The 13225-nt window shown below is 41.5% G+C and overlaps 1 protein-coding gene across 2 annotated transcripts in view; it reads right to left on the bottom strand.

The window, feature by feature from the left end:
- Positions 1-12147, bottom strand: part of TMEM163 (transmembrane protein 163) — a 100766-nt gene extending 88619 nt beyond the window's left edge. The window contains exons 1-2 of one of the 2 annotated variants that reach the window (XM_054829879.1): positions 11554-12147; positions 6185-6304 (exon numbers count right to left, since the gene is read on the bottom strand). In XM_054829879.1, the coding sequence (XP_054685854.1) occupies positions 6185-6304; positions 11554-11707 (274 nt within the window). In that variant the 5' untranslated portion in view covers positions 11708-12147. The remainder of the gene's footprint in view (positions 1-6184; positions 6305-11553) is intronic. The other variant, XM_054829880.1, reaches the window with a different exon arrangement.
- Positions 12148-13225: the final 1078 nt, after the last annotated feature.

The raw sequence follows: 13225 nt of genomic DNA, 5'->3' as shown, positions 1-13225 counted from the left end.
AGAAAGTCACTTAGAGTTTTGTATGCCTAAAAAAAGACAGGCCCTTTCTGGCCTCTCATTTCAGTTTCAGTGAATGAAAATTGCATTTTGCTGTTACTAAATACAGACTGACCTATACGAAAGGCTATCTCTTGCCAGTGCTACACAGGCAATGGATTTTTTGTCATTTAGATCTTATGTATAATATGGTTAGGACCAAAGTCTGTTTTTGACTGTAGCGATGCAGCTATAATGAGGGTGATAGGGTTGCACAAGCATCACCAATATCAGAACTCTACCTTGGGAATTTAAGTTCTATATTTCATTAACACTTCTGTGAGACTACAGCCCTGAAGCATCTGTCTTTTTGTAACTGATGTAATTAAATGCCCTGAGAAATATGCAAAATGAGGGATCTGCATACTATCACACAGCAGTTCTATTCTGTATTTAGCCTTTACTTGGTTTTAAGTGTCTGCATGGTATTGTGACTTGAAATGTAACTTTCTGAAAAAAATGTAACATGCTCTACTGAAAAAAAAAAAAAAAAGAAAAAAAAGAAAAAAACCAACCACCACTCTCAAGTCTTTAGGAGTGAGAAATGCAATTCTGTATAGCTCCTGGTATTTGTGTTTTCTCTTCCAAGACTTTTCATGTGGTCAGTGATGCTGGAGAATTCTGTTTAGGTATCCAGCTGAGACACTTTAAAATAGGCCTGACTTCCGAATGCCCATCATTTGTTTGAAATTCAGTGACCTTTAAAGAATGTTGAATTGGATATCCAAACTTGAAAGCCTCAGAACCATGAACCTTCACCTACATTCTTTATTAGCATGATTATTATTATTCACAGCTGTGCCCAGGGTATACTAAATATTGTGCAAACATAAGGGAAAGCCCACATATATTTAATTTTTCAAGCAAGAATAGGAATGGGTCACTGGGAAAATGATATATTCATCAATAAATTAATATAGTCACTCCCCAACTCAGTTGTCTGAGTAGTATGCCTGAGATGAGGAGTGACAGATTACATCAATACATCCACATCTGAGCACCCGGAGGATAACACCTTCAATTGCTCAATGTTTGTCCCACGTAACTCCATTTGCAGCACACCAGAGTAGCATAATAGGGGAGGAAAATCAGCAGTTGTGCCCTACAGCTAACCAAAATGAGATTTTATGGCTCAATTTAGTCATTCCAATGAATAAACTGGACCTGGATCCATACTTTCTAAGGTTTGCTGACATTTGAATCTGTCAGAGTCTGAACTAGCATGAAGCTTTAATCTGAAAGCAAGCTCTACCCTGAAATTTCTAAGCTTATGGACCATGCATCTCAAACAAAATGCCTCTCTAATCCCAGTATGTGGAAGGTCATGTTAATAAATAATTTTTCAGTATTCATTTTGAAACAGATTATTTTGTATACAAAATTAGAACATCAATTTATTTGCATTTACTTGTAATATCTTATCCATGGGCCAACAGCTAATACTACAAAATACTCCCACTTATAAAATTGTATCTACTAAGTTTCCATCTGAAATACTACACAGATTAATAGAATTCACCGTCTCAAAACCAGAAGCGCATACTTACTACACCAGACTAAACACCAGGAATAGGACCTCAAATCACAGACCTATTAGTTGCACTCAAGTTTTCAGTTATTTTTATAAAGCTAAACCCTCAAATCATCTACTGCGATCTAAAAGGAGTAATCTCCAAAGCAACCATGAGGACAAATTTCACAACCTGCTTGCTATTTCCCCAGCATTTTGCAAATAGCCTGGCGTCAACTGTTCCCGTGATGCATTAGCATGCAGGGCCTATTCAGGCATGCTCTGACCACACTGGGACAGGCTGTCTGCAAGTTCCATCTCAACCACTCCCTCATGAAAGCCCTTTACAAAGCTTACATTTACAAAGGCATAAATTCTACATCTTTACTCAATCTCTGCCTACAAAGAGAGCTTTTAGTGCAGAATTTGGTCTATACATTGCTTTGATATATTGATATGACTACTCCATTCACTGTGAAACAATTTTAGCTAATCAAATCAGGAAGATGAATGAACAGACTACATTCTGTGAATCACAAGTCTACGCTGGACAAGAAATACCAGATAGAATGAGAGTTTGTTTTCTGTTTTGACAATACTATCAGAGATTAGCTGCTTGAGCAGAAATTAAACTATAACAAGAAAAGCTCTATTTGTGTATTTTACAAAATTATGTTTAGTAACACAAATGTCAAGAAACTAAGAAAAATGGGGTTCAGAACACCAAAGTTCCATTCCAATTGTAATAGTCCTTTGTCCTCCACTGTGATTCTGAAACTAGGCTCAGTATGAACCTACAATACTGCAGCTACAGAGAGAAGTTATGGTTGTTATTATGAAATTATTTAGACTACAGCCTTATACTACATATATATATATATATATGTTGCAAAAAAAAATGTTCATATTATGTTTTCATTCTTTTCATATATTATTGTAAGCCAGAAACAAATAATTATATTAAAATTATTATTCCAGTACTGAGGGAATAAATTAATTTTAGTAATTTTTATCATGCCTGGACTCAGTTTATGACTATATATTTATAAAAATGTAAATCCACTCTTGATGAGAATTCTATAGGCATGCCTATTGCAAGCAGCATCAAAATGAACTTATTCATCAGGCACTGCTCCATATCTGACCATAAGATACAAAACCAAATGTCAGAATGTGCATAACTGATTCTAAGCAAGCCTAACTTTCAGCCACTAAAGACGATACCATAGGTCTCCACTGACCTCAAGGACCTTACAAATTTAAGTCTATAAAGATTTTACTGAAACCTTGGTCAACTATATGCTGGAGAGCAACACCTTCAACAGCACCCAAAGCCAACGAGACCACAATGATTACCACACAGTGCAGGAGCTGTATCCAGAGACAGCAGCTGAAGCTTCCAAAGGGTCTTTTACAAGTACAGCATTTCTGTAGTAAAATTAAGTGTATTAAGTAGTAAGAGATCTGTTCTTTCAGCTAAAGGAAAAAGCTGATTTTATGGTCTATGTAAGTCCTATTTCTCAATACTAGTGAATGAAGGATGACAATTTCATTTTCCCCTAAGCAGCCGTTCTGCTCCATATCTAGTCTAGCCTAGTTCAGCTTTCCAAACCTAAAGAGATCAAACACATTTTGATGCATACATCAGCATTTCATCTTCTGTGTTCTGGTATTTCAGGCCACAAAACAGCCCATCCCAGAGAGAATGCATACCATACACCTGTTATGTAGCAAATAAATGACATGTATATAGGTATATCATAATTTGAATTTAAACACCTTTATAATACACTACACACAGGTTCTTTTTAACAGTAAGTCTAACGCACAGAGTTCAGATCAATAGATCTCACACCTCATGTGCCATAGATATTAACCTAATAAAGAAACTACTTGATGTATGCAGATCAACATTAATATTTACCAATCTCTTTCAAAATTACCAAGTGAAAGAAGATCAGAGTTCAGCTGGAGTATCATCATAATCCCACCAAAACAAAACACCTCATACCAGTCAAGATAAACCATTCCAACTACTCTAATGCTAGAAAAACATAGCTTTGGAAGCAACTAGACTAGTCTTGAAAGGAAGGATGGTGATCAAGCTGCAGCACTCAAGGGAGGGGGCAGACCATACAAAAGGAAAGGAAGTCTAGTTACAAACACTTGGTTGGAAAAGGAGGCTCCTGAATCACCTCTCCACTCTCCACACAGACCATGCACACAAGTATCACTCCCCTTAGTATTTTTCTTACACTCCATGTCCTCCATTTCTTCAACTACAGTTATCAAGTAATGTCAGATCCCTGGTCCAGTATCTTTACTATATCACGTGCTGCTGCAAAAGCAGCACCATAAGATACACTTGCAAGAAAGTATTTTGAAGCATATAAGAAGATAAAACAGAAACTTACAGAAAGAATGTATAGGGGAATCAGAAAGAGTAGCAATAATACAGTCAGTGTAGCCTGACAATTAACACAGCGGGTCCCCATTTTTCACTGAAATGATACATCAGGGCTGTATTGCTAACACTTCACCATTACAGACAAGAGGTAAAAAGGAAACAGGATGCTTTAAATAGCAGGTGTTTGCAAAGAATTGGCAGTGTCAGACACCCCAAAGTGACAACTAGTCATTAATATCAAACAGGCAGCAAACTCTGGTCACCTGGCATGTCTCCCAACTCAGAGATTGGCTAGCGGAACCTGCTAAAAGGACAGCACAAAGGAAGAGAGCAGCCAATGTGAGACGATAAACTGAGCAGAACTGCTGAAATTTCATGGGGGAGCAAAGTCATTCTAGAAGAATCACTGTATTTTCCTCAAAGATTAAAAAGTTTTAATACCAAGCATATCAAAAGCCCTGGCAATGCTTTTGTGGCATGTAAGCTAACTGTCAACTGTCTATTAAGAGATTCCATACAGATATAGTATCTGTGTGCCGATTCTTCTTTTATTCTCCAAAAATTCAGCCATTTCAAACCACAAGAAAAGATACATTCCAAAAACATATAGTCTACTACTAACAGCTGATTTCAGTATTTCAATGCTGATCCACTCCAGCTGAGTATACAGTCACAGTATATCCAGGAAGGGACCAGCTTCTCTGATATTTTTTGGTAGGGTTTCTAAACACTATCAGAGTGCTACAAATAAGGAAAAAAGGAAGTAAGAGCTTTCAGATAGTCAAACTAATCTTACAACTTTTTTAAAAAGATTGTTTTAAAAGAAATGGAGTGTTTAATTATCCATTTTATATTTATGTCTTGCAACTCTGACGAAAGTGTAAAATAAAAAGAAGTAATTTCTCAATATTGCCTAAAATTACATTGTTAATAGGTAACAAAGTTATTTTGTAGCATAGTATTTAATTTTATGCTGCTTCAGTAGCAAAGACAGATTATTGCATTTTCACAAAGCAGAAAATGGAAACTCAGATGTCCAGCTTTCTTGTTAACATTCAAATTCTTTACAGTGTTAGTTTCTGCTTTTAAGTGTTCCTTCTCTTTTTTTCTTCTTTTTGAATCAAGTTTTGTACCTGTGTTTCTACATAAATCGCTCCAAGTAATATATGTTGAGTTTTCAGAGACCATTTGGTCAGATTCTAATAATCTCTCCTGGGAGCTGACACCAACTTCCAGCAGCAGGTCGTACACACACTGCAGATTAGAATAATAAAACACATGCTGCTGTGGCTTCAGGAAAAAAAATGCAAGTCTGTCTTTATCAAGCTGAAGAATGATGTTTTGAGACATGTTAGATGTCTTGTCTCCTGGAAAGAGCTTTCCTTTTGTTTATATAAACATGTAAATCCAGTCACTTCTGATTTTTCCTTCTTTTAAACAGAGAATGTGCCATTGCAAAGATTTTGTTCCAGACTCCACATTTGATGTTGTCCTTACGGTAATGCAGTGTTAGTTAACACCAAGATAAAAAGCTGGTATTTTACAAATTCGCATTGAACTAAAAATATATCTTTATTTACACAATATTGCACTTCTTCCTGTTTTGAAATAAAAGAAATATATTTCATTGTTTTCCACATAAAAGTGGTTTGTTGTTTTGTTGGGGTTTTTTTTCCAAATTCTTTGTGTAAAGGCAAACTAGACATATGTCTTTAAACTTAAAGAAAAACATTGGCTTAAAAAGAAAATGGTACTTCTCCTCCAGATTAGCGTTGTGTTACGGTATCTGTCAGTTAATATAGATAAATTATATATTTCTCCCTTACAATTCACTATTCTTTATTATAGCATTCCCACTACAAATCCCACGTGGAATAAGACTTGTCATATTTGACCTCTTTGGTTAAAGGCAATCCACTGCATAATGATTTTTACACTATTCTGTAAAATGACCAGTTCCACATGCATAAATGCTAACAGGAATCAACATCTCCTTTCTTTCTCCGACCTTCAACAACCCTATCCTCTGCAGAAAAAAACAACAGTTTTACTAATTAATGAGCACCATGCAGACACAGGCAGTCTAGAGAGAAACCTCTTTAGGAGTTGCAAAGAAAAAACATGAGAAAGCTTCCACAAAGAGAAATTCTGAGACCCCCAAAAGGAGGAAAAAAAAATACCAACCAAACATAACAAAGAGGTGTGAAATTTAAAATATTCCCAATACTCACTGAAAGCAGCCACTGCAAGAGCCAGTGTGACAATAATGGAGACCCAGGAAACCCACAATGCCTTCTTTCTGTAGCTTTGAGCTTCATGAGGTTTTAGCCTTGTACTGCTTTCTAGTAAACCTGATAAGCAATAAGCAAAGAGGGTATGAACAATACATTGCTCCTTTTAAAAACACAGCTGTGTTAGTTCAGACCTAGATCAGATATTTACATTCTATATTACACATAGAATCAATACAGAATCAAATCCTGTTCATATTATTAAGGTTAAGTGAATGAAGCCACCAGAAACATGAGTAAGCAAGGAATGCACACACAAGTTGTTATGATGTCAGACCAAAAGACCCACACAACAGTCACTTAAAAAGAGCACTTTTTAAGTGCTCTTAGGGCAGTTACAGAAATTCACATCACTTAGGTTTTTCACCTGTACATCTACACAAGAAAGGGCTCACTCACATCAACACTTGTTTCAGCACTTCAGGATCGTGAACATAATTAACATAGGAGAAAAACTCCTGCTCACCAGTCTCTGCAAAATAACGTACTGATACACAGGAACATACTGCAGATATTGAGCATCAAAGTAGAAGGAGGCATACTTTAGAATCAAAACTATCAGTTATAAAAACCTCTTGAAGCATAATGCCCTTCATGTGAGGTAAGAATACATCCCCATCTAAAACTAAGTGAAGAAACAATTCTGTCCTCATTGCAATCAGCACAGATGTCTACTGCACACAAGGGAATGGGATTGCTTTCTATCTTTTTTGATGCTTTCAATTTGTGGAAGTCTTTTGTCCACTCATCTTAAATCACAGAGAAGAATTCAGGTTAAAAATAAAATAACAACATTTTTTGGTATTCATTCTCTCAGTCTGAGTCTTAAGCCACTTTTAAAATGCATTAATAATTTAACATATTTGTCTTTTGTTTATCCCACCCAGATTCTTTTGTGCTTGAATATACTCATCTAATTTGAAACACACATTCTTTTCTATCAGCAAGTTCCAGCTCAAATCTGCTTAACTGGATGGAGAGAACACCTGAAGGCTTTTAACTTTCTTAATTAATTATTACAGAAAATGTGGGCGGTTCCTCTTAGATGATGATCACTGTTCAGAAGGGCTTGCCTGCACTGAATGCATTGAACTGGTGCACTGGTTTAATAGCACAACCTTGCAGTAGCTGGTCTAGTGTCTTAGACAAAGGGTTGAGAACAGGGGCTCTGGCAGATTCAGCAGCAGATTAAAATATAACAGCTGAAGCTGTTACTACCCTCACCTTCCCCAGTTTTCTCTCTGATGGCTTTTTTCACTTTCAAGGCAGGGACACCTGATCCAGTTATCAGTGTACTCCTGAATCCACACTGTGTTTAACCAAGTTTATTAACATTAACAGATATTAATTTCAACTGACTGTAATATACTGGCTGAAAACTGCAATGGTTTTGGAATCAATTCAGAAGTGAATCACACATCTCTGCCTCAGGGGCAGCAATGTGTCAGCAGAGGGGCAGGCATCCAGGGTGGTAACAATTCAAGCCACCAGATTTTACTCTGCTATTTGAAGTCTGTCAAAATTACTGGTTCTAATCCTAGCATAATCGGTGGGATTCGTGCCATCTTGGAAAAATTCTTCATGCTTTTTTCACCTCAATTATGATAAAGCATGGTAGTTCAGAAAAATCACTGTAAGAATTTCACGTTTGTACTGTGTTTTTAGAAAATTTAAAATATTATCTCACTTTTGTGCTACATGTGCCCCTCCTTATGAATGGAAAAGAATCTGCACACTTGCAGGCAGGAGAATTACTAGGCCCTGTATTGAAATTCTGTTTGTTTCTTATTATGTGCGTTCTTTATCTGTTTAATACATGACAACTACCAGACAACAACTCTGAAAGGTTTGACTCTTTTACTGATAGTACTGCACAGCTATTTCTCACATAGCTCGCTTTCATTTGTGTGAAGAATTCTGCCCCCCGCCCCCCGCCAATGTTTGGCCTATCTTCTGTCACTACGTATAATGATGCACAGTTTCATTGCTGTCTGATATGAGGTAATTAAACTATACACCTTGAAATATAGGATAGATTTCTACTAATATAACCATAGAGAAAACACATCTTCTCACATTTTCTGTGCTCGCCCCTCCTTCTCCCTCCCCAAACCAAGTATTTTAAACCATGGCCCAAATCTTGGTGGAATGTAAAGCAAAGTAGGTTTTCTTAGCCAATTTTAATTCTCAATATTTCAAACCTCAAATAAACATGGATCAGAATGACATTCTCACCTGTTTCCTTCTTTAAAGACATCCTGTAATTCATGGCTACAGCTCACTATTACCTGGGAAGTCCAACATACATAGTTGATACTTACAAATCAAATAATATCCTAATTAAATTGAAAAATGAATAATAAGCCCCACAGCTAGTGCAGCACTGCTGATTGCTATTCACATGTCAAGCATGTGTCCAGTATGACAGAGACCGTGATCCTTATAAAACTGAACCACTTCTGCAGTGTGTTTATGTATGTATGTTTGTGTGTCTCTCTCTCTCTCAAAATGGCTGGCATATTCTAGCTGTCAGAAATGTGATCCCTTCCCTCATAAAATAATTAAAATAAATTTTCTGTATTTAAAATTTTCATCCCTGAGAAAGATCATATTATTCTTACAAGTGTCCTAGGGGACAGCACACAAAAATACAAACTCATTCACATGACTACCAAGCCCATAGCATGAAAATTATTTAGAAGCAACTACAGCTTATTCATTTACACGCAACAACACAATTCACAAGGTAAACCTCCATATTTTTTTCACTGGCCATAAGAAAACAAGTTTTAAGCATCCACAGGGGGCTGAAAGAGAATCTTTCAGTATGACCTGCATTGCTACAAAAATAAAAAGCTAGTATCTACTGAAAAAATTCCTCCGCCCTGAAATTAGCATACTGAGTAATTTTATTGCCATTAGTTTATTTAACACATAGATATCCTTAAGGTAAAAAAAAAAAAGATGATAAGCTGGATAAATCCACTGGATTTTTACTTTATCTTTCAGTACCTTCATATATTAACAGATTTTCTTTCCATAAAAAAAAATCAGAAGGAGAAAAAAACCTGCCTAACAGTTGCAGAACACAAGCTTGGCATATTTGTGAAGTGATTCTAGGATATTCTTTACCATATGCTGACTTACCAGAAGTACTTTTCTATTTGGCTAAGGGATCATTTTTAAATGTCAAGTTAGAATTTGTGGAAGAGATAAGGCTAATAGAAAAATTGTTCACCTAAGACGTTAATTTAAGGACCCCACCCACAAAATTATCACTGATTTTGGATCTGGCTCTTAAAGAGCAAATATCTTGTTCCAATGTTTAGGGTTAGTTTTTATTTTTAGCAAACATGGAAGTATCATCTCTATAACTGGATCTGCTATGATTCATTGGAAAGGATCATAAGAAAAAGTACAATCTAAAAGGACAGACTGCAAGAATTTCAACAGGGACAACCTGCAAAAAGCATACCACATTTTCCTCTACAATGACTGGAAATATCCTGGTAGATAGAATCAGTGACTCTAGGAAAGGCTAAAAGAAAGCTGCAGGGGCCATGGAAAGAGTATGAAGGCAGAGAAGGAAATAAAATCTGCAGCTGTAGTCTCATCTCCCTCCTAGAAAGAGATACAGTTAGGTACAACAGACACTCTCTCTTTTTGAAATTACCCTTAATACCAAAAGGGCCAGCTTTCATCTTTAGCTCCGTCATACTGGGCACAAATTAAAAATTTCTGTAATCAAACTTCCATGTTTGAATCATAATCAAAATTCCTGATTCCCGTTACTTAAAACGGAACTGAAGCCTCAGATTGCCCTCAGTCACAATGTCTGTCCCCTGCCATTGGCAGTGAAAGCGAGGGCACCCCTGGACAAAGGGCTGTCCCTAGTCCCGACATGACTGGAACCTGTCAGGGAAGATGCTGAGTGCACTTCCCCTTTACTTCTGTGCTTCACGCCTAGGATTTGTAAGCAGGAATGGGCATTTGGAAAGCTGGGGAAAGAACCGGAGATACAAGGGTTACACTTAGGATGGGATGAAGACCAAGAACACAAAAGGGACTCTGGGATGCTGAAAGCAAAAAATGGCAACAGAGAGGCTAAGGAAAGCCTATACGTGACATAAAAAATGGGGACAAATTGTGTGGAAGAGGAGCCTAGAAGCATTGTGGAGAACCAGGCAATAGGGAGGGTTAAAATGGCAGCTGCCTTTATGGACAGCAGGTGAGTGCCTCACACACCATTAACAGATGTCCAAAATAGGTGTGCTTCCCATTAAAGAGTAACACGGTTTGGAAACAGGCAGTTTTCCATCCCTGGTCAGACGTTTAGGCAAATAATAAAAAAAGAGTTATATGGAAGTGTATGTGGTAGGGGAAGAAAGACAAGGAATAAGGTAAGCGCGCTGACTTTGCTAACCCAGCCTGGGCCGTAGCCGACCACCACAGAAACGCCCCGCTGTGCCCCTGCTCGGAAGGCGGCAGCCACAAGCCCCGTCGTCAGGTAACCTTAGCGGCCTCCCTCTCTTCAGTGGCGAGAATGCCTCCGGCACTGCCTACCCCTCCCGGGAGTCCCCTGGGCTCCCGCCGCCACCTGCGCCCCTCGGCCCGAGCTCTCCCCCTCGCCTGTGGAGAGGGAGCTGCGCCATGTGCCGCCGCCCGCCGGCACCCGCTCCCTCGCTAGGCAGGCAAGTTTTCGGGCGAGGTGGGAACAGCCATGAATAGAGTTTATAAAAATATTTTAAAGCTGTTGTGGGGTGCTCGCACGGGAACTAAAAAGGGGAAAAGCTTCGAAGGCGGACCGTGGGGGAAGGAAAGTTAAGCGAGTACCAGCGGCGGGCTGAGGGGGAAGCGGCTGGGAGTGCTGAGGCGGTGGTAGGGGTAGGGGCAGGGCGGGAGCGAGGCCTGCAGGCCCTCACGCTGCCAGAGGCTGGGGCTGGGGCTGCGGCGAGGGGTGGGGGGCGAGTGAGGGAAGAGCAAGGGGGTCTGGAGGAGACCGGGGCGCTCAGAAGCCCGGCGTGTGGCTGCCAGCGGAAAGCGGCTGGTGGAGGTAGTTAGGACGGCAGCAGTCGGTGTGGGGCTGCGAGGGGTGAAGAAGAGGGGGCGGGAAGGGCTGCTGTAGCGGAATGAGGAGGAGGCATGGGTCCAGGAGAGCGAGGCGTGAGGGTGCTGCAGGGGGGAGGTAGGGAAAGCTGTCGGGGGTGGGTGTTAGGCGTCTCAGGACGGAGGGGAGGTGATGGAGCATGCCACAGAGAGGGCAGCGTACAGGAAAGCGGGTGCGGGGTGAGGGACGGGCGGGTGCTCACCTCTGTCCTCCAGCCCCTCGCTGAACTGCCCGCTCTCCCCGATCCGCAGCTGCTCCTGCTGCTGCTCCCGGGGGGGTACCGGCGGGCTGGCCCCGGGGGGCTGCACGATGGCGGGGTCCGGAGTGGTGTCCAGGGGGGCAGCGGACGGCTCCATTTCTTGTGGGGCGGCGGGAAGCGGCTGGCGACTGTGGCAGCGAAGCGAGGAGCGAGCGGAGCATCCAGCCCGGGTGCGAGCCCGGGGAGAGGAGGAGACTCCGGCTCAGAGCATCAGGGAGACAGGGACAAGGAGCAAACAAACTCCTCCGGCTGCTCCCCGCCAACCGCTCCCCGCGGCCGCCTCATCACTAACCTCGCCAGTAGCAGAGGGGGGGCAGGTAGGAGAGCGGTGCCGCCTCCCCGCGCTGCCCTTCCCCTCCACGCCCCGGGGAGCACCTCCGGCGGCGGGAGCGGCGCCCGGCTCCGCAGCGGGGCGGGGGCTGGAGCTAGGTCCGAGCGGCAGCTCGCCCCCGTGCGGAGCGGCGTGTGAGGGGGCTGTGGGGGCAGGAGAGGTGGCGGGCAAGGTTCTGATGGGTCGCCCTCAGGGGCACCTCATCCTCGGGAGTCCGCAGGCACCTGTGAAAGGTGCGGCTGGACCTTGGGTTTAAGGTACGTCCCCGGGGCCGGCCGAGGAAGCGGGAGGCTTCTCAGCCTCCCCTCGTCATGGTGGGCTCTGCCTTCCTCCTCCTCCCGGTACTGATTCAGTCCAGTGAGTGTCCAAACCCGGAGCCCTTGCGCGGCAGAGTGAGAGGCAAACGCCTCACGCCGCTCCCGAGGGCTGCGGGTGCTGGCCCTGTAGAACACGGCCCCGTCCACCTCGCCTCCCCTCACACAGGTAAAGACCCAGCGCTCCCCTTTGATGGGGATTTACTCATTCTCTATCCACTGTAGCCCTTTTTCAGGATCGGAGCCAAATCGCCACACATATGCACCTCTCAGACCCCTCAGTGCTGACGTTTTGTTACGCTGACAGTTGGCTTTACCAATACTAGCCTAAAAACTGTCCTAGAACGTACAGCAGTCTCATGCTGAAGCATGGTATTAGAGCTGGAGACTTGCTGGCATTCACGGCCGTTCTCGGTTAGCTCACCTGCCGTTCCTAGGGCTGCAGAAGAATGTTGGGGGGGGGGAACTAAAACCTTAGGAGAACAGAAATGTTTAAAAAAATGAAAATTTTACTCCTAGATCTGTGCCAGAGCTGTTTTCTTCTTCTCTGCTGGTTTCTAATGACTAGATAGATGCAAATAAACAAAAGCATTTTCTGTGCTAGCACAGTCTCCCAGTTGCATGCTCACTAGCATGCAGATAAATATTGAAACTGCATTGTGTTTTGACTTGAGTCTAGGAAAATATCAGAAGACAATTAGACATGGCAACCCAGGTCCTCAGCTGATATGTATGAGTATAATCCCCATTTAAGTTATATGAAGATCAGGTTGCCTTTCTCTTTTATCAAATTAGCAAATTTGGGGAGTATAGAAAGGCCAGCAGGAAATTAATGTGCTAGCATAGGGACATGATTTTATAAGCTGTCAGAATCTTGTTGATGTCAGCCTTAAAAGTTTTGCAGTAGCTTAGTAATACCTATTTAGGAACAGTTAGTGAAACATTACTACCAAAATGTGTTCGTTTAAAA

Source organism: Grus americana, chromosome 6 (assembly GCF_028858705.1).
Source record: "Grus americana isolate bGruAme1 chromosome 6, bGruAme1.mat, whole genome shotgun sequence".
Classification (NCBI taxonomy): Eukaryota; Metazoa; Chordata; class Aves; order Gruiformes; family Gruidae; genus Grus; species Grus americana.
This window is presented reverse-complemented; position numbering and strand designations above follow the sequence as displayed.